At 37.1% G+C, this 17,311-nt stretch overlaps 2 protein-coding genes across 3 annotated transcripts; both read right to left on the minus strand.

Moving 5' to 3' along the window:
- Positions 1 to 567: 567 nt before the first annotated feature.
- LOC110701973 (conserved oligomeric Golgi complex subunit 5-like) lies at positions 568 to 6,508 on the minus strand. The gene is made up of 3 exons (XM_021879597.1): positions 5,121 to 6,508; positions 2,358 to 2,831; positions 568 to 1,850 (listed from the first exon to the last, which is right to left on the minus strand). Exons 1-3 carry the CDS (start codon positions 6,243 to 6,245, stop codon positions 912 to 914), a joined length of 2,538 nt encoding a protein of 845 aa, XP_021735289.1. The 5' UTR covers positions 6,246 to 6,508; the 3' UTR covers positions 568 to 911.
- Positions 6,509 to 9,806: 3,298 nt separating this feature from the next.
- On the minus strand, positions 9,807 to 17,068 carry LOC110701974 (probable receptor-like protein kinase At2g42960). Of its 2 annotated transcripts, XR_002507430.1 has the most exons (9): positions 16,117 to 17,068; positions 14,711 to 15,469; positions 14,521 to 14,625; positions 14,222 to 14,344; positions 13,842 to 14,012; positions 13,608 to 13,737; positions 13,213 to 13,422; positions 11,981 to 12,200; positions 10,310 to 10,394 (listed from the first exon to the last, which is right to left on the minus strand). XR_002507430.1 is itself a non-coding variant. In XM_021879599.1 (8 exons), the coding sequence occupies exons 2-8, from the start codon at positions 15,385 to 15,387 to the stop codon at positions 10,254 to 10,256; spliced, it is 1,557 nt and encodes a 518-aa protein (XP_021735291.1). In that variant the 5' UTR covers positions 15,388 to 15,469; positions 16,117 to 17,066; the 3' UTR covers positions 9,807 to 10,253. The 2 variants fall into 2 exon arrangements, 1 of the variants encoding a protein (XP_021735291.1); XM_021879599.1 differs by lacking the exon at positions 11,981 to 12,200 and having other exon boundaries at positions 9,807 to 10,394; positions 16,117 to 17,066.
- Positions 17,069 to 17,311: the final 243 nt, after the last annotated feature.

Below are 17,311 nucleotides of genomic sequence, written 5' to 3' on the forward strand. Positions count from 1 at the left end.
TGGCCTTTGGCGCGTGATCCAAGCATTGCTTTTAACTTTTAAGTAGAGTGTAATAGTGCTTTAGATTGGAGTAATGTATTGTTTTCTAAAAAGCGTGGTTTCTTTCTTGGTTGGAAGGAATTTATACATTGGCACTTCGGTTGTTAGCTTGGAAATTGTAGTCCATAAGCTACGTGCACTACAAAAACAAGTTAACTAACTTCATTTTACATAAAATACCAAAACGTTTTAACATGAGACGGAACTTTTTTATAAGTCATTGCTTAAACAAACATCAAAGTGTTCTTCAAAGAGTTCAAACCAACCATGCAAAGAGTTAATAACATGCAATTGAAAATCCCTCATTGAGGTATTTGTTCTTTGATGTTTTTGTTGACTGGTTAATTTCGAAGGATAGTGTTCTTTTCGAAGGAAAGAATCTTAATTTGACATACATATGTTAATATGGTAATTTCACATTACGATTTTATATATGAATCTTGCTAACGAATGCCCATCAATTAAAAGAGCTAGGAAGATGTAGTGACTTTATTACAAAGAGCTATGAAACGATGTGACAGACCCTAATACAAAAATCACTATATCAGTAGTATACAAATATCACTCTATAAAAATACATGGGAAAAAAAATGATGGACAGGTATCAGTTCTCAGAGTATATAAACAGCTTGGCCTTTGAGTTCAAAACAATGAGCCTACAACATAATCAGCACTTCAAAAAAATGTAAGCTTTGGTCGTTGTTGAGTGAAGTAGCATGATGTTTCCAACCCCAAAGTTGAGAACAACCAGTTGTGCCCTTCATCTAATTGTCTTAACATGCAATATTCCTAAACTAAGCAATTGAACCAGCAGAAGGGCACTTTAGTAAGTAAAACATGTGGTCTGCTGCTGTAGCCTGTTCCCCACATAATCAAGTCTCCGATTGTGATGAATTTTCTGAGATAGATGACCCTATTCGAAGCATTATGGGATAAACAGGGTCAAACTCCTTGTCTCCTCTAGACCTCACTAATGTAGCATAGTCGTCAAGAGTTGCTTTGATTCCCCTCCATATTTGATCTTCACCCTGGGAGTCCAACCACAAGGAATACTGAAGAGGCGTGAGTTTATTCCTCTGCATTGGTGACAGCAACTCATCGGGCCCTCGAGAATAAAGGTGGTGAAGTATAGTACTAGGGCGCAGATCCTGAAGCAGTGGTGATGCCTCAAGTTGAGATGTATCCAAGAAGATGACAGGACGGAATGCTCGTAGGGCCCTGTATGGAGCACCAAGCTGCTCCACTGGGAACAAATTCTGCCCCACGGCTAATTCCAACTCAGCCATATCCCGAGCCATCCGCAATTTTCCAGACTCGGAAAGGGGTCTTACAAGGGAAGCATGCCTAATGAAGAACATGAGAACCCGTGAAGCCATTCCACGTGCGAGCTTAGTGGATATAGATTCAGTTCCAGTCACTGCTGCAGTTTTAGAGGAAGGCAACAACCTGGATAGGAACTCTCTGCGGAAGTGGAGGATGCATTTTTGCAAATCCTCCATGTATGGTGAAGCATTGTTATCCATAGCAGCATCCATGCCTACAACGCCAAAGTTGTGGTCATGGATTTGCAAGATGCATGACTGGAGACGGTCTAGCATAGCTTGGAATAAGGATTCTACTGAATCACAGGCAACCGCATATACAGCACCTAGTGAGGGAGACAATACTTCAGAGGCTTCACGGGGTAGTTTTGACAACGAAGCTGATATGCGAGTGTGGATTTCTTGAAGATGCTGACACAACATGAAGTTCTTCAATTGAGCTGGAGTTGCAGGACCTGTTATCTGCCTAGCTTCAGGCCCAGTAGATATCTGCAAATCAACATGGGCAGAAAAATGAAAGGAGAAAAAAAAAATCCAAGCATGTAATGGAAAACCGCCAGAGAAGCATCAACACTAACAGGAAGACCTAGTCATATTTTATTCACTGAGATGGTTGGTGTCTATTTAAGTTGTCCTTCTCCATATCAAGGGCTGGATTCTTAAGCTGGGACTCTTTACAGGAAAACAAATTAAAAATTGGATTCTAGTTTCAACAACTAGGACCTCTACCATTGCATACAAACAGAAACAGATTTTGAAATGACAAACTAAAAAACCATATTGCAGAAATCACAAAACATTTTACTAGTTAGAAAAAAATATCAACTGAGATATGGTTACAACAACTACAAGGAACAGGCAAGAAAAGAAAAGCTAACAAGCACACATACAAGAAACGAATTCACAAGCTTATGGCTTTCATCAAAGGATTCATGGAAGCAGCATTTTCAATAACGAATATTTTTGGTTTTTCAGGGATAAATAACCCAAACATACCTGATATTCAGCTCTTTCAGCCAAGAGAATCAAAACTTTGCCGATTTCACGCAGAACCAAAAGAGTCAAATGTCCATCAAACTGAACAGCTTGGATCTCTTCCTGGATCCGTGATATGATTTTGGATATGTGTTCCTTAGAGGGAACACTTCCCCGGTTGGAAACTGGCAAGACACTGTTGACAAGGTCTGAGAGACGACTCAAACAAAGGGTCAAGAATGCTGTCCGGAAAATTTCGATTGCCCCACGCATCTGCTCTTTGTTATCTGAACTAATAGCTGGTAGAACTCCTTTGACATCAGTTTCACGTGATACTCGTTCTAACAGATTCTCAATCATGGAATAAAGTTTTGGGTAGCCCAATGTAAATATTTCCTTTACAAAACTTGAAGCGGTGAATGCAGATTTCATCTGATTTGTAAATGATTTTACAAATGCTTCCCAAACTCGATCTGTTAACATTGGATCACCTTCCTGCAAAAGCAACAGGTAAACTAAGAAAAAAGGAAAAGTCATACGAAATCCAGCTTGACCAGCTAGCTTGAAATGGCAATACTGGGGAAAGATAACAAAAGAAAGTACCTAGATCTAGAATATCTGCCACTCCACGATTCTTTAATACTAGAAGAAAGAAACATCATAATTTTATTTATGGTAGAGAAGTAGTTTGTTCCACATATTGTTTGTCTACTCTATCCACAACATAAGGGCAAGAAAGATTAATGTATCAGATACAGGGCTGATTTCCAAACGTTTCGAATTTTGACAAAATCAACTACCAGTACAATAGCTATTACTTTTGATCTTTCCCGGACACTCAACCTCATACAGTCATCATATACCTACTTTCCATATCATAGCCACCCAAAATCAATAATCAACATGCAGCTTGTGTAGCATTAAGAGAAGATCCATCATCTTCCTTGAGCAATTTTCAATTTGTAGATGATTAAAAAAATCAATAAAAAGGGCCTACAAGTTCAAGTAATAGACTAGCCTAAGGGGAAGGGGCACTCGTGGAAATGCATTATACATTTTAGTAAATGGAATGGCTAAGAAAAGATGATTCTTTGATCTTGCCCAGGGGCTAAAGCATAACCGTTTTCTTCAAATTTATTATAGCTTAACAGCCTCCAAAGCGTTGTCATTGTCACTGTCTAGTAAACAGACTAGGCTGAAGGAAGCAATGAAACAATGAGAGAAAGATAGTGTCAAAGCATCTTATGTAAGACACCATCCATATTTTACTCAATGATGTGCATAGACCTTCAAGATCTTCCTCAAGAGTATATTAGCAAGTGAATTGTTCGAGCATTCAAACTGAATTTTTCATAGTTATGATTCTGTTTGCATTTGAAAAAAGCAGCTAAGTCAGAATGTCGGAATGACACTGAGTAAGCTTGGAATTGGAATTGAAGAGAAGATAATTAAAGAAGTTAAAGACAATTTGCAATAACAAGATAGCCCCTTAGAGTGTTTAGTACGGAAAGCACAAGAGTCCACTACAGGATAGGTGAGCCATGGACCCATGGTAGGGCCAATACGTCCATGCAGGAGTGGGGATGGGAAATTTGATGCATTGTTGAGTTTTTTGCAGACTATTGCTTACAAGCTACTAAGTCTTCTAGTTTTGCATAAATTAGGATTCTACTCCCACCTTCCCCAATCAAAGCTCTCATTCCTCACAAAATGTTTGATCCCATATAAAGTTCTCAATTTCTCATATTAAGCTGGGTCTACAGAATTAACTATACCACTAACTTCTTAGGTAATCACTTTTATTCAACAAATCCACACTTTCTTTCACCACAAACATTAAACAACACCCATTAATTTATTTTAATCACTTTAATCAACAAAACCCCCACCATAATATCTCCTAAAAACTAGTGCCTGAGATAAATAAAAAGCTAATTTGGGACAGAGGGAGTGTAAATATTTCCAAAGCAAAGGTTGTTAGATTAAATTATAATTATATGTTTACTAATATCATTTGTAATCTAGATCTGAGACAGAGTCTAAGAGACGGGTAGGACTCTGCACATTATAAGGAGGCAACACTCTTGCTAGTCTGGTTCCAATTCTCGAGAAAAAGGGTTGTAATTCACAAGTGTTGGGAATCTTGGGATGGACATCAAATTTAATGTGTAATTATCACTGGCTCTATATATTTTGCACCTTTTATTTGCTCATAAATATTTAGTGCTTCCACTAGAACTTACAGAAAAATGTTTAATGAATTCCATTAAAAAAAACCAATGTCACCCTTCTCATTTGGCATTAGTCAAAAACTAAGCAAACTTGTAATGTATGTTCATACTCCCAAGAGAACTAAGAGGAGCTGTGAATCCTGTGATTGATCTAAGCAGAATGAAAAAGGAAGCTACTAATCAACCACAATTAAATCAAAACTTCTACCCTTATGAGCTTAAGTACCACGTTCTTTATCACCCATTTACTACTTCTACAAGTGAGGATAAACTAATCAAGTTACGAGTTAAATAATATAAGTATAAAACTTCATAGAAGATCCAATCAGAGTTCATCTTCTCTTCTAAGCATACTAGTAGCAAGTATTCCCACAAAATGCATATCAAACAATCTTGAATCACCAACTTGCTTCTATGTTTTCAATTGTAAGAACATTATTCAATCAAACCATGCAAATTCACATAAGAACAGATAAACAGTAAACATTCTGCAGCGGTAAACTACAAGTAACCAAATCCATTCACAATACAAAAACAGGAGCAGCAAACACACCTGAATAACCTCATCCAGCAACAAAACATGAGTAAAAGGATCCCTCTTCTTAGACAACACCCTCTGCAATAGCCAAACGGCTCCGATAATCGAATGCAACTGATCCATACACCCACTCATCCGCTGCCAAAGAGCGTCTTTCGCTCTCGCCCCGCCCCCAATCTGCGGCGTACCACTCCTCTGAATCCCCCCGGGACCACCAAACCCACCACCAGCACCAGAAGCAGCAGAAATTGCCTTCATATCCAATGCATTAGCAATACTCTTAACCCCCAAATTCTTATACTTCGCAACCAATCCATCAACTGTTCCCCTCAATTCCCCAAGATTGTAAAACACCTGCAAACCACTTCCAACCTCAGCTTGATTCAACCCCTCTAATCCCCCCTCCAACATCTTCATCCCTTCGGCCCGAAGTTTCGACCCGGCTTCAGAAACCCACCTCAATTCCTCATCAACCACATCAATCCCACCCAAATCATTATCATTAGCCAACCCCAGAATCTCACAATGCAATTGAGCACCCTTCAAAAGGTCCAGCGATTCCGAAGAACCCTCCATTAGATCTCGAAGCTTCTTAATCAATCGCAACACCTTGATAGTAAACTGCAAATGCTGTGAAGCAGTATGAAGATTAGACAACTGGGTAGTCTTAGATTTGATCTGGGTATGTGGGTCAGAGATCTCAGATCGAACGCGACGAACAGACGATTGGAGAGAGAAAACGGAGGATCGAACAAGAGAAAGAGCGGAATCAGCGTCTCGAAGGGAAGAAAGCTGAGAGAAGAGATGATCATGGTGGGAAAGAACTTCGGAGCGAAGCTGTTTTTCGAGGAGACGAATACCGTCTTGGAGGCGCTCGGCGGTGGAAGCGGCGGAGCCGGAGGAGAGAGCTTGGGAGGAGAAGGAGGTGGAGGAGAAGTCAGGGGAGAGGAAGAGAGAGAAAATGGGGTCGGAAGAGAAGGAGGAGAGAGGGTTGGTTGAGGTTGTGGTGGTGGAATCGAGGGAAGAAGAAGATGGGTTGTTGTTGGTGGTGTCTTTGAAGGTGGAGAGGCGTTGAAGAGGGGAGGAAGAAGAAGGAGGAGAGAGAGAGGATCTGTGGAGTGAAGCAGAGGAAGCCGCCATTGTTGAAGAGAAGAAGAATTGGAGGTTGTAGAGTTAGTGTTGTTGCAGATTCATGGTGAAATTCATGGAATTGTGGAGAAGAAATGTAACATTCGGATCACTATTTTGCTTATTTGCCGGTTGATCTCGGTGATCGACAAAGGTCAAGGACTCAAGCTATGTACTGCAAAATAGGAGTTAGCCTCATTTTATCATCAATCTTGCTAATCAGCACCCTTGAGCGTTGGATAATAAATACAGTAATCAAACCTTTTAAATGCACCCGATTTACAATAATTTTATTGTACATCGAACATTTTACGAAAAGTGACCTTTTTTTTTTTTTTTTTTTTTTTTTTTTTTTACAAAAGTGACCCACATTTTCACAAAAGTGACCCTTTTTTTCACAAAAGTGACCCTTTTTTTTAACAAAAATGACCTTTCTTTTTTTATAAAAGTGACTTATATTTTCACAAAAGTTACCCTTTTTTTTCCACAAAAGTGACCTTTTTTCCCCACAAAAACAGAGTATCAAAATCAAAAAGTTATCCTTTTCTTCTACAATTAGCAAGTATTTTCCTCGATTTTCTCTCTCCTTTAATGGGGAAATCAATTATAGTCTGCCCTTACCACCTTCTTCCCAACAATACAATTCAATACAATTATCCTCCATCATATGAGTATTCACTTTCCTCAAAATTCAACCATTTTTCTTCTACAATTAGCAACTACAGTACTTCTCCCTCTACTTTCCTCCATTTTCTTTCTCCTTCAATCCTTCAATGGCGAGATCGATGAAGCATGAGAACAACAACAACAACCCCTTCGACCTCCTCAACGAAGAACTCCTCTTCATAATCCTCGATCATCTCTCCATTGACGACCACCTCGCTGTTAAATCATTTTCTCTCTCCTCAAAATCATTTTTCTCGGTGATGAATTTGCCCAGCCCAGCCCGATTTACATTAATTTAGTGTAAACTATGTGTTATTAAAAGTTTGTGTACAGTAATTATATTGGTTGAATTAGTAATAAGTTAGGAATGCATGACAAAATCCCGCGTCGTTCAGTGTAATTAATGTTAGTTTTACTCTAATATTTCCACTTTTATTTCTCTTATCTAACGTCTCGGGGCGCTCATTAGCTTTTGTCTTTTATCTTCTCAGATAGTTTAAGAAGGGGCGAAATTGTATTATCTCCATCCTTTATTTTACTACTACCTCTATTTTACATTTTTAGTAACTTTAAAGGGGGCACAGATTGTTACACAAAATTTGTTTATAAGTGTAAGATAGAGTGAGAAAAATTAGTTGCAAATTATGTGTAGCATCCATTTTTTGCAAAAGTTGCAAAAAATATAAAACAGAGGTAGTACAAAGAAATTTGAGGTAAAAAATTAAGGACAGAGTGAGTTATCATAGGCCTAAACTTTCAACAATGGAGTCTTATATTTACTTTTTTTTTTTTAATTTTTGAATAAAAAATATTTTATATAATTTACCTCGGTATGCATTTCCTCAAAACTACTATCAATTCCATAATTGAAATTCTTATTTACATTTAATTTTAATAAAATAACATACGGAGTATAATGTGGAAATAGCTTAGTGGCTAACATTATTACTTTTAAAATTGGAGGTCTTAGTTTTCATTTTGCCTATGGAGCAAACAAATAGGGATAGATGGAATACTTGTAATAAAAGACAGCCCGGTGTTTTTTTTTTTCATGATTGCTAAACGCAACCTCTAGTTACTACTATACACCCCTCCTAAATACCATAAACACCCTTCTAAGCTAAAATCATCTTCACGACATTTTTTTGCCTGCTTTCCTTTCCACCTTCCACACCTAACTTCCAGAAATTTATACCTTTTAGTTTATTCGAATTACTTACATAATCAATTAGCGAACAATATTCCGAGATCTAATAAATATGAACATGAATCGGATGAAGTTGGGTGACACACGAAATGGGATCAATTATTTTATACAATTTGAACGAAATATGAAATGCGTTTTTTTGTTTTTTTTTTTTTTGAAGGATGAAAAGTGGTTTTATTGATTCTACACATAATAGATTTGTATGATTCTTTATCAAATTCGAAGAGGCTAATGTAAAAATCATTACCCATTGCAAATTCAATGTATTTTAAGTTAAATTAATGCACTCTTGTTATTAGAGATTACTTGAGAGGAAAAGATATAAAATGGTTATTTTTTCCCTACATCTAATAAATGAGTGGAATAGAAGCTGCGCTGAGTAAAGTTAGGTTGCGTTTAGCACTCAAAAAAATAATTAGCTAGATAGTAATTAACCTAATTAGCCCCTGATTACTCCTAATTATCTACTAAATCTTATTTAATTATTTAGAAATAACAAATAAATTGATAAATTTAAAAAAAAAATTTTAAAAAAAAAAAAAAAAAAAACTTAAACCACTCCCCAACCCCATCACCACCTGCCACCCTCCCCCATCCACCTCCCCTGGTAGCAGCCACCCTCACCCTCACCCCTACCGGCGAACAGAATCCCTACCCCTCGCACCGGCAAAACCCTAACCCTTTCCCTTTCACCCACTGCGACGACCAGAGACCCAACCCCCTCCCTTTCACCCACCGCGACCACCCACCCCTTACTAAACCCAAACCCGAAAATTCCACCCCTCATTTCCACAACCATAAACAACCCCCTCCTTTTTCCACACCCATGAACGACCTCCTCGTGTCGTTTCAGGGTGTGGGAAATGGAGTGGTGGGCGTTTTGTGGTGGTGGTAAAGAGGGGGATGGGAGTTTTTGGGGTTAGGGTTTAGTGATGGGTGGGTGGTCGCGGTGGTGGTTCAAAGGAATAGGAGGGGTAGGGGGGACTTTGCCGGCGCGGGGGAAGGGGAGGGGTGGGGGCGGTTGCTACCAGGCCAGGGGGTGGTAGCTGGTGATGGGGTTAGAAGGTGGTGTATGTTTTTTTTTTTTTAATTTTCCAATTTATTTATGATTTTTGATTAATTAAATAAGATTTATTGTAATTTGGGGCTAATTAGAGGTTTTGGTTGTCTTCAACAAAAAATTTTTAAAATAGGTTTCTTTTGGCCAAAAAAAATTTTAAAGGTTTTTTCTAACAAAAGAGTGTTATAATAGGTTTTTTCTAACAAATTTTCCTAAAAGTAAATATAAGACTCCATTGTTGAAAGTTTAGTAATTATATAGATACTCCGTAGAAGAGAGAATTTGAGGTTGACTATAGGTAAAAAGAAGAGAGTAAAAGCCTTGAATCAAGATTATGGAAGTAGAAAAGAAATAAAACATGAGTTGTGTCAAGTAAGATGAGAGATTTATATTTTTACTCGACCCTTACGCCTTAGTCTAGCATTTAGATGCTCGTTTAAAATCCTAACTCCCAAGTCGTATCATCGATGTCTTCATAGAGATTAGAGTCTAAACACATATAACTATATAAGCCGAGTAAAATTTCACCCTAGAACTAATTCAAAAAACATAAGGTTAGCCCACAACATTTGTTAATCAATCATCCTTCCTCTCATTCGTCGATGATGCAAGACAAATTATAATGGGGTTCATCTTAACATATCATCAAATATTAATTATAAAATTAAAATCTTCAAAATACTTCATACATAGATGAATAAATACAGATGTTAAACTTTAAAAAGGAAAAGCAACAAAAAAAAAAAAATTAAGTAAATAAATGCAAAGCTAAAACGGGTAGAATCACCTAGGTTCCACCATGAATGAAAATTAACTTTATATCTGATGATTTTCTGTACATAGGTTTCTCTCCTCTTCTTAGCATTCCAATCATTCCCCAGCTTCCTGTCCTGTCCCGATTCATGGAAGGCAGGCATATAAGGAAAACTTTCACGCTCTCAACAGGTCTTACTAGGGAGGCACCAGCAATCGAACAGGATGGCTGGTAAACCAGTCACAAGTATTTGTTAAGCGTCAAGATGAGTGGCTGCACCATACATTCTGGAAGAAGTGGCCAATATTAGCTAAACCATGTTACAGTCAATGCCTATACTTGACTAGAACTGGGTGCAATGCTATCAGTGTCTTCCACTCTAATAATACTAATTTCATCACCGACTGAACTACCAGTATCCTTCACACTCTCAAATTCCATGCTCGTTGTACGGCTCTTTCTATTTCTACGATCCTGCAAAGAACACCCTTTAAAGTCAGATAATCCAAACAGATGCAACCAGAAGACCTGGTCAGATAGTAAAAATTGTGCATATTGGGAAAATTTGGTCACAGTTAAATACGACTTCTAAACAAGAGTAATGTGTTCAAGCTCCTGATCTGCTGGCTCTAAAACCATGAACATTCGCTAGTTTAGGACTTATATTTCAACATAATAAGATCTGTAATGAGCATCACTCTATTTTGGAAACAATCAAGTGCCTGCCTAGTAAAACTGGACTTTGTTAGCTCTGAAAATACAATAGTAAGCTAGTTGGTTTCCTTCCGGATCAACTTTCAGGCAAAGCTCCATAAAATCCACTGCGCTCAAGGTAGGAGCTTTTCTAAAGGCGGTCATGGTATCAAATGGTTCACATTGTTTATATGGAAGGGGCAAAAGTTACAAAATTTGCTTTCCATTGTCAAAAAGGTATAAATGTTTCGAAAATAATCTTGGAAAGAAGCTCACAGCATCAATTTCTGCACAAAATTTAATACATTCTATCTACAAGTTTGTCATCCTATGTATATGATCCTTGGTTACTGGTTTCTACACATTCACACTCCCTTTTCCTTTTTCATAAATAGGGTCTTCAGAATTTTGGACCAGATAAACAGAATTCATTTTGCTACTAAAAGACTACAAACTAAAGGATCATAAAGCAGGTTATTTTCCCATGCAATGTATAGCTCATTGGTTTCGCTATATGTAAAACAGCCTTCATGTTGCACTCCATCCCAAATGCTTTACTCATTGAAAATTTTAAGCAATGCCTATGAGATATTATTGTCAGGTTGGCTTTTTTATTGGTGTCAAAATAAATGTGCACGCTATAAAATCACACCCTAGCAGCTTCTAACTCGCAAATTGAAATTAACTATTAGCAGAAGCAATTTAATTCCTGTGCACGCCAATAACCAATATAAGGAGGTGCAAAAGTCAGAATGTTCTCTACTTGAAAGCTCCCAAACCATATTGCTGTTTCATAAACTATTACTTGACTCAACTTCTAGCCTTAAAAGTTATGAGAACCATTCTACCTCTTATAAGCACCAAATTACTAATACAGTCATATGCATGTTACAAAGATAAAGACACAACCACCTCTATTGGATCTTATTGCTTGTAGTACACTGAAATTCAGAGCATCTTGGACTCCAAAATGGGGCATTTTGTGTTATTGTCTCACAAAATAATCAGTAGATTCATTCCCCTCCCATATTCTATCTAGACTGAGTAGATGCAAAATTTTCAGGTACAAAAAGTTAAAAGGAAAGATTCAATGAAGCTTACGCACTGATGAAAAAACACCAAACGACAAATTGTTTGCAAGGGAAAGCAGTAGTTGGGCTCAATAAGTGCAATGAACCCACTTCCACCTCCTCCCGTGACTCTCACCTACCACAGAGGACAGAGAGAGCAGCAAGGGCTTTGCACCAACAACAACAACTTACCATGGCAGCAGCAGCAAAAGGAAACAGGGGACTGAGCAGGGGACAAAGCACCTTTATTTGTTTGTTTGTTATTGCACTAAAATAGTAAGAGGACAAGAGTAGTACATGTAGTAATTAAGGCCTTGTTGCCACTTATGCTTGTAGTAGTAGTATAAATAGAAGTAGCTTAGAGTAGAGAAGGCAGGCAGAAAGTATTATTTTAGAGAGTTCTTGGAGAGTGATGGCCTAAAGCCATTGACGTTGTACGAAAGCTTCAAGCTTTATCTATCCAAATTAACCTTCCGTCCATTTACTTCTCAACACCACGCTAGTTCGTTGCAATAAGCTGAGAAACAAGATGTAAACATTAGGGTCGTATAATTGTTAAGGCACAACAGCACAATAAAATAGGCTGGGTTGAAAACCATACAAGATGGAGTTGAAGAGGAGAAAATGAGCTTAGCGATTTTCAATGACTTGGTATTGGCTCTTCAATCTAAAGAAAAAACAATCGAGTGGCTGCAGTGAATCATCCCCACAAAGCAGCCCCATGACAAAAACTGATCCAAAGTCATCCAAGAAAACCCATGAAATAGTCTCAGTTGTGTCCTAGATCCTATGTACTTTGATTATGAAGCTTGGTAATTATAAGCTGTTTCTTAATTACAGATCAACAGAATCTTAAAATTATCAACCTGATTCTACAATGTTGACCTGTCAAGCCGGAAATCTCCAACCTTGCTCCCTCTCCATTCATGACATAGTTGATAGAATTAGTTATCTTAGGGTTTAAAAATTAATAGCCTATAGCGCTGTAGGATTTATAGTCAAACATAATAATTACCTCAAAATCAGCATATACTAGCAGTCTTAACACCACATGGCCATGAACAATTTTTGGAACAATCTTCCAAACGAAGTAGGAAAACTTATAAATGCTTTAAATTATGCCTCATCCTAGAGATGCAAAGTAAGGTAATACAGTATATAAAAATCAGCCCATTGGTGAGATAGGTCAAATATAGCATCAGTTACGAGTTGATCATTGTAAATTGAGAATGTCATGGGAGAAGGGGGAAAAAAAAGATTTTGGCAATGTCTAAAGTGATGAGGCAGGCAGTAATTCCGACAATCAATCAATCAAAGCCTTAGTCCCAATAAGTGGGGTCGGTTGCATGAATGAATCAAAAGTTATTATTCCGTATAGTCATCCATAAAAAAATTCCGACATATAATGTGAGAGAAAAAATTTACTTTTGCATGACAAGTTGACAACTAGTTAGATTTTTTTTGGTTTCTATAATTGCAGTCGAAAGAGACAGCTCAAGATGCAGTCAGTGACAGCTAGAGAAGCATACCTCACGATTTGGAACCTCATCAGCGTCCAGCATTCTTACAACCTGACTCATTTTCGGTCTTTTTTCAGGGTCAGGATCAATACACCTAAGTGCTACAAGAAGCGCACGTTTCAGAGTACGAGTTGTAGGTTTAACTTCAAGATTCGAATCTACAACTTCCTCAGCCCTTCTAGTCCCCACCATGACTTTCAGCCACTCTACAAGATTGACCTATCACAAGAAAACGATTATCTACATGAGCAATTGTGCACAATGTGATAGTGTATTTATTATCTTAAATTCTTAAGTATGTACACAGTACACCTAATAAGGTTATCAGCAGAGAGTAATGAATATTAACTAACAAGTGATTTTGCAACTACAATGAGCATTCATGAAAGCATAGATTCTGATACCTCATTGGCAGGCCGGCTATAATCTACAGGGTCCCTTGCAGTTATGGCTTCTAAAAGCAAAACACCAAAACTATAAATGTCACTCTTCTCATTCAGCAGACCACTATTTGCATATTCTGGTGCCACATACCTGTAGTTCATAACAGTGTCAGCGGCAAGATCAGAAATTTACACTAAATTGCTAAAATATGAAATGCTGAACTCAGAAAAATTAAACACGATAACAAAACTAACCCGAAAGTCCCCATTACTCTGGTGGTTATGTGACTTTCTCCAGAATCCAAGAGCTTTGCCAATCCAAAATCAGATACTTTGGCATTGAAATCAGTATCGATCAGAATATTGCTTGATTTTATGTCCCGATGAACAACTTTTGGTTCTATTGATTCGTGCAGATATGCAAGCCTGCAACCAACAGACACAATTTGAATCTTGTATAAATCTGGTTTACTGAACCAGTTTGTCAAATATGAATCTTGTTCATTAATACAATAATTCTTTCTTCCTAATATTTTTTTAATTTTCCATCCTACCTCCAGGATATAGCAAGATTAGCAACTAATAATTTATATCTTCATGATACATGTTTGAAAAGAATGGTAAGGTAAACTTACGCCTTAGCAGTCCCAAGAAGAACCTTTATGCGAGCCTCCCATGTAAGGGTACCATGATGACGCATAGCTCCATGAATCCATTGCTCCAAGTTGCCATTGTTCACATATTCATAAACAAGCATCCTGGAAAACCAATTCATATCTAATTTATACTTGGGCAGCTGGGCCAAAAGAAATTAACTTATAGCAGATAACTTGTAAAAAAAAAAAAAATCAGCATTGCACACAAAAAGGCAGTAAATAATCATAATCATAATCATGAAAGAATTCTATTTACATCAAGATTAATGGTGAGTCACCTATGAACTCCTTCAATGCAATAGCCCAAGAGGCGCACTAAGTTCTTGTGTCGAACATGACCTATAGCTTCAACTTCTACCCTAAATTCTTTCTCGGCTTGCCCCCTGTCAATAAACATTCAATGGCAATCAAAATAATAGCATAAGAATATGCAGGCCTTAAAAATCTTTTGATCAGAAATTTACTTACATATTATTCACTAGTCTCTTAACAGCTACTTCAGTTCCATTGACTAACAGCCCTTTGTAGACAACACCATAACCACCCTCACCTATAATATTAGTTGCTGAGAAATGATGAGTTGCCATTTCCAGATCCCTAAGAGTAAACCAGTGTCCCCAACCAAGATGTGATATCTCTGGCAAACCAACCAAAGGAGAAGCTGTTGGAAGGCCATAAGATGAAGCATGCTTTGGAATGGTGCCAAAACTTCCATCATCCCCAGAATGTGAGCTGTATGCCCTATCGTGGTGATGAACCGAACTGCACTGGCTCATAGTTTCAACATCACTGGACTTGCTCCTACCCAAATAAGAAAACATCTTTCCTGAATTTCTGTCACTTGATTTATCATGTACATTGATGGATAGATGATGATTATTATTATTAGTATGGTTATTATTATATTCCCGAGGACCCGGAACCCCAATTCTATCAACCCTTATATCCTTTGTAACATTTGGAATCTGAGAAACGGAAAACCTGTCTACCCTTCTTGACTTCTTCCGGAATGTGAACCATATACATAAGATACAAAGAATCACAATTATAAACAAACCAACACATAATCCTATCAAAACCCACAGCTTAAGACCCAGAATTGTCTTCTGTGAAAGTTTAGCACTCAATGAGCTACCCGATGACATTGTTAATCTTCCGCCAATACGAATTGCCTAATTAGCTCACCCTTATTTGAGTCTACAGGTTGCACAACCTAAACATCTTCACCTGTTACACCACAACAATGTTGCTTCAAATTTCACACTTCTATAATGTCTAATTGTTCATCAGCCAAAAAGAACAATATGATCCCCAACAAACTTCACTGAATAGGCAGCATATACTAGAAATCAGTACAGTTATTGTGAAATTAGAGCTAATAATATTGCAAGAAAACCTAATGAATAGCACATTCTTTGATTACAGAATTGTAAACAAGTGACATTTTAATTAGCAATTTCACCCATTACTTGTAGGGAAACTCCAAATTAAGATGAAATTGCAGCATAAAATGCCCTAAAATCATAGTAAAAATCATTGAAATTACTCAAATTTTCCAAATCTAACAGAGATCAAATTCAGAAAGTAGCATCACTTGTGCTTGAAGTCAAATGAAAAAAAGGTCAATGGGGATGGAAGGAAAAGACGGATAATACAACTACAGAAAATATATATATATATATATATATATATATATACACAGTAAATTTAATAATAATTGAACAGCAGTTTTATTTTTTAGATGTGTATAAAGAGTCGAGTATAGACGGGATTCGATCAGAGGTCTTAATTATCGACCCAAAAGACTTTAACCAACTACGCTAATTGTGACATTGATAAGACAGTAATTGAAAGAGTGAAGGAAAGCATTATACCTTTTTAGCAGGGAGATGAAATCTTAACCTAACCACCTTGATCTTCTTCCTTAAGAACCCAGAGAAGCAAAAAAAGGGGTTGCTTTCCACCCAAAACAAACTCAATAAGCATAGATAGGCCAATGTAGACCTAAAGCAAGCTAGCAGTACCCAACAACAATAAAGAAGAAAGGTCACACCTTTGAAAATGTAGAGTAATTTTGAAGGATTCAATTAAAACCCCACTAAAATTATTTTTTAAATAATCAAAAAAATTGATTAACCAAAATGTGAAAAGGAAGACAAAAGGGTTTTTTTTTTGGGAAAATTCCCAAGTTTTAATTTTTATTCAATGGCCGGCAAATCCAAAGAATATTAAAGGGTTGGGGAAAAAAATGGTAAAAAAAAATAAAATTACAAAATGTAGGGATCTAAGAAAGATTGAAGCTTTGTTTACAATGGAGGAAAGAAAACCCAGAATCAGTGAAGAAGAAGCAGAATAGAGGGTGAAATTGTGAAATGAAGAGAGATTTTTATTATTTAATTGTAATAATTTTGTGAATAATGATAATAGTGGTAAAAAGAAGTATAATTAGTACAAGTAGAAGTAGAAAAAAGAAGAAGAAAAGGAGGAAAAAGGGTCAGAATCAAGATAGTGAGAGAGAGGTGGGAAAGAGAAGGAGAAGGAGAAGAAGAAGAAAGAAAGAGAGTCAAAAGCAGAGGATGCCTAGCTGGAAGACAAATAACAATACATTCCACCTGTTTATGTTACGTACTTATTTGGATAGATGTGTTCTTATATTCTTATGTTATGGTATGTTTCTAAGTGGAGGAGCTTTTTTTTTTTTTGTTTCGTTTTCACAATTATAAGTCTCGTTACCGTTGAGTATTCCTAACCTATATTATACTTGTATCATGGGGTCGAGCGTATGAATAGGTCGTCGTCTAGTCGAGACATCTCTAAAATGGGTTGATCGATTTGATTTCATGATTATGTTATTCTAGAAAAGGAAACGTGTCATAGTCACACCTACAACATCATTATGCAAAATATGACCGAGAGGTGGGGGTGGGAAGGACTTGAATCAACTGGATCTTATTATTCTAATTTATACCTGGATTAACAAGCGAACTCTTTGTATAGTGAAAATAGAACACCTTTCAACCTTGTGATTAAAGCCTATAAGGTTTTATTCTTCTCATTAAGGGTAATTTG

Source organism: Chenopodium quinoa, unplaced genomic scaffold, assembly GCF_001683475.1.
Source record: "Chenopodium quinoa cultivar QQ74 unplaced genomic scaffold, ASM168347v1, whole genome shotgun sequence".
Taxonomy (NCBI): Eukaryota; Viridiplantae; Streptophyta; class Magnoliopsida; order Caryophyllales; family Amaranthaceae; genus Chenopodium; species Chenopodium quinoa.

Coding starts and splice junctions, on each gene's coding strand:
- LOC110701973 (XM_021879597.1), bottom strand. CDS start 6,245: ATGGCGGCTTCCTCTGCTTCACTCCACAGATCCTCTCTCTCTCCTCCT. Junction 2,832..5,120: donor TGCTGGATGAGGTTATTCAG/GTGTGTTTGCTG, acceptor TTGCTTTTGCAG/GAAGGTGATCCAATGTTAAC. Junction 1,851..2,357: donor CTGAAAGAGCTGAATATCAG/GTATGTTTGGGT, acceptor GTTGATTTGCAG/ATATCTACTGGGCCTGAAGC.
- LOC110701974 (XM_021879599.1), bottom strand. CDS start 15,387: ATGTCATCGGGTAGCTCATTGAGTGCTAAACTTTCACAGAAGACAATT. Junction 14,626..14,710: donor AAGAGACTAGTGAATAATAT/GTAAGTAAATTT, acceptor GTTTATTGACAG/GGGGCAAGCCGAGAAAGAAT. Junction 13,423..13,607: donor ATAGCCGGCCTGCCAATGAG/GTATCAGAATCT, acceptor TTCTTGTGATAG/GTCAATCTTGTAGAGTGGCT.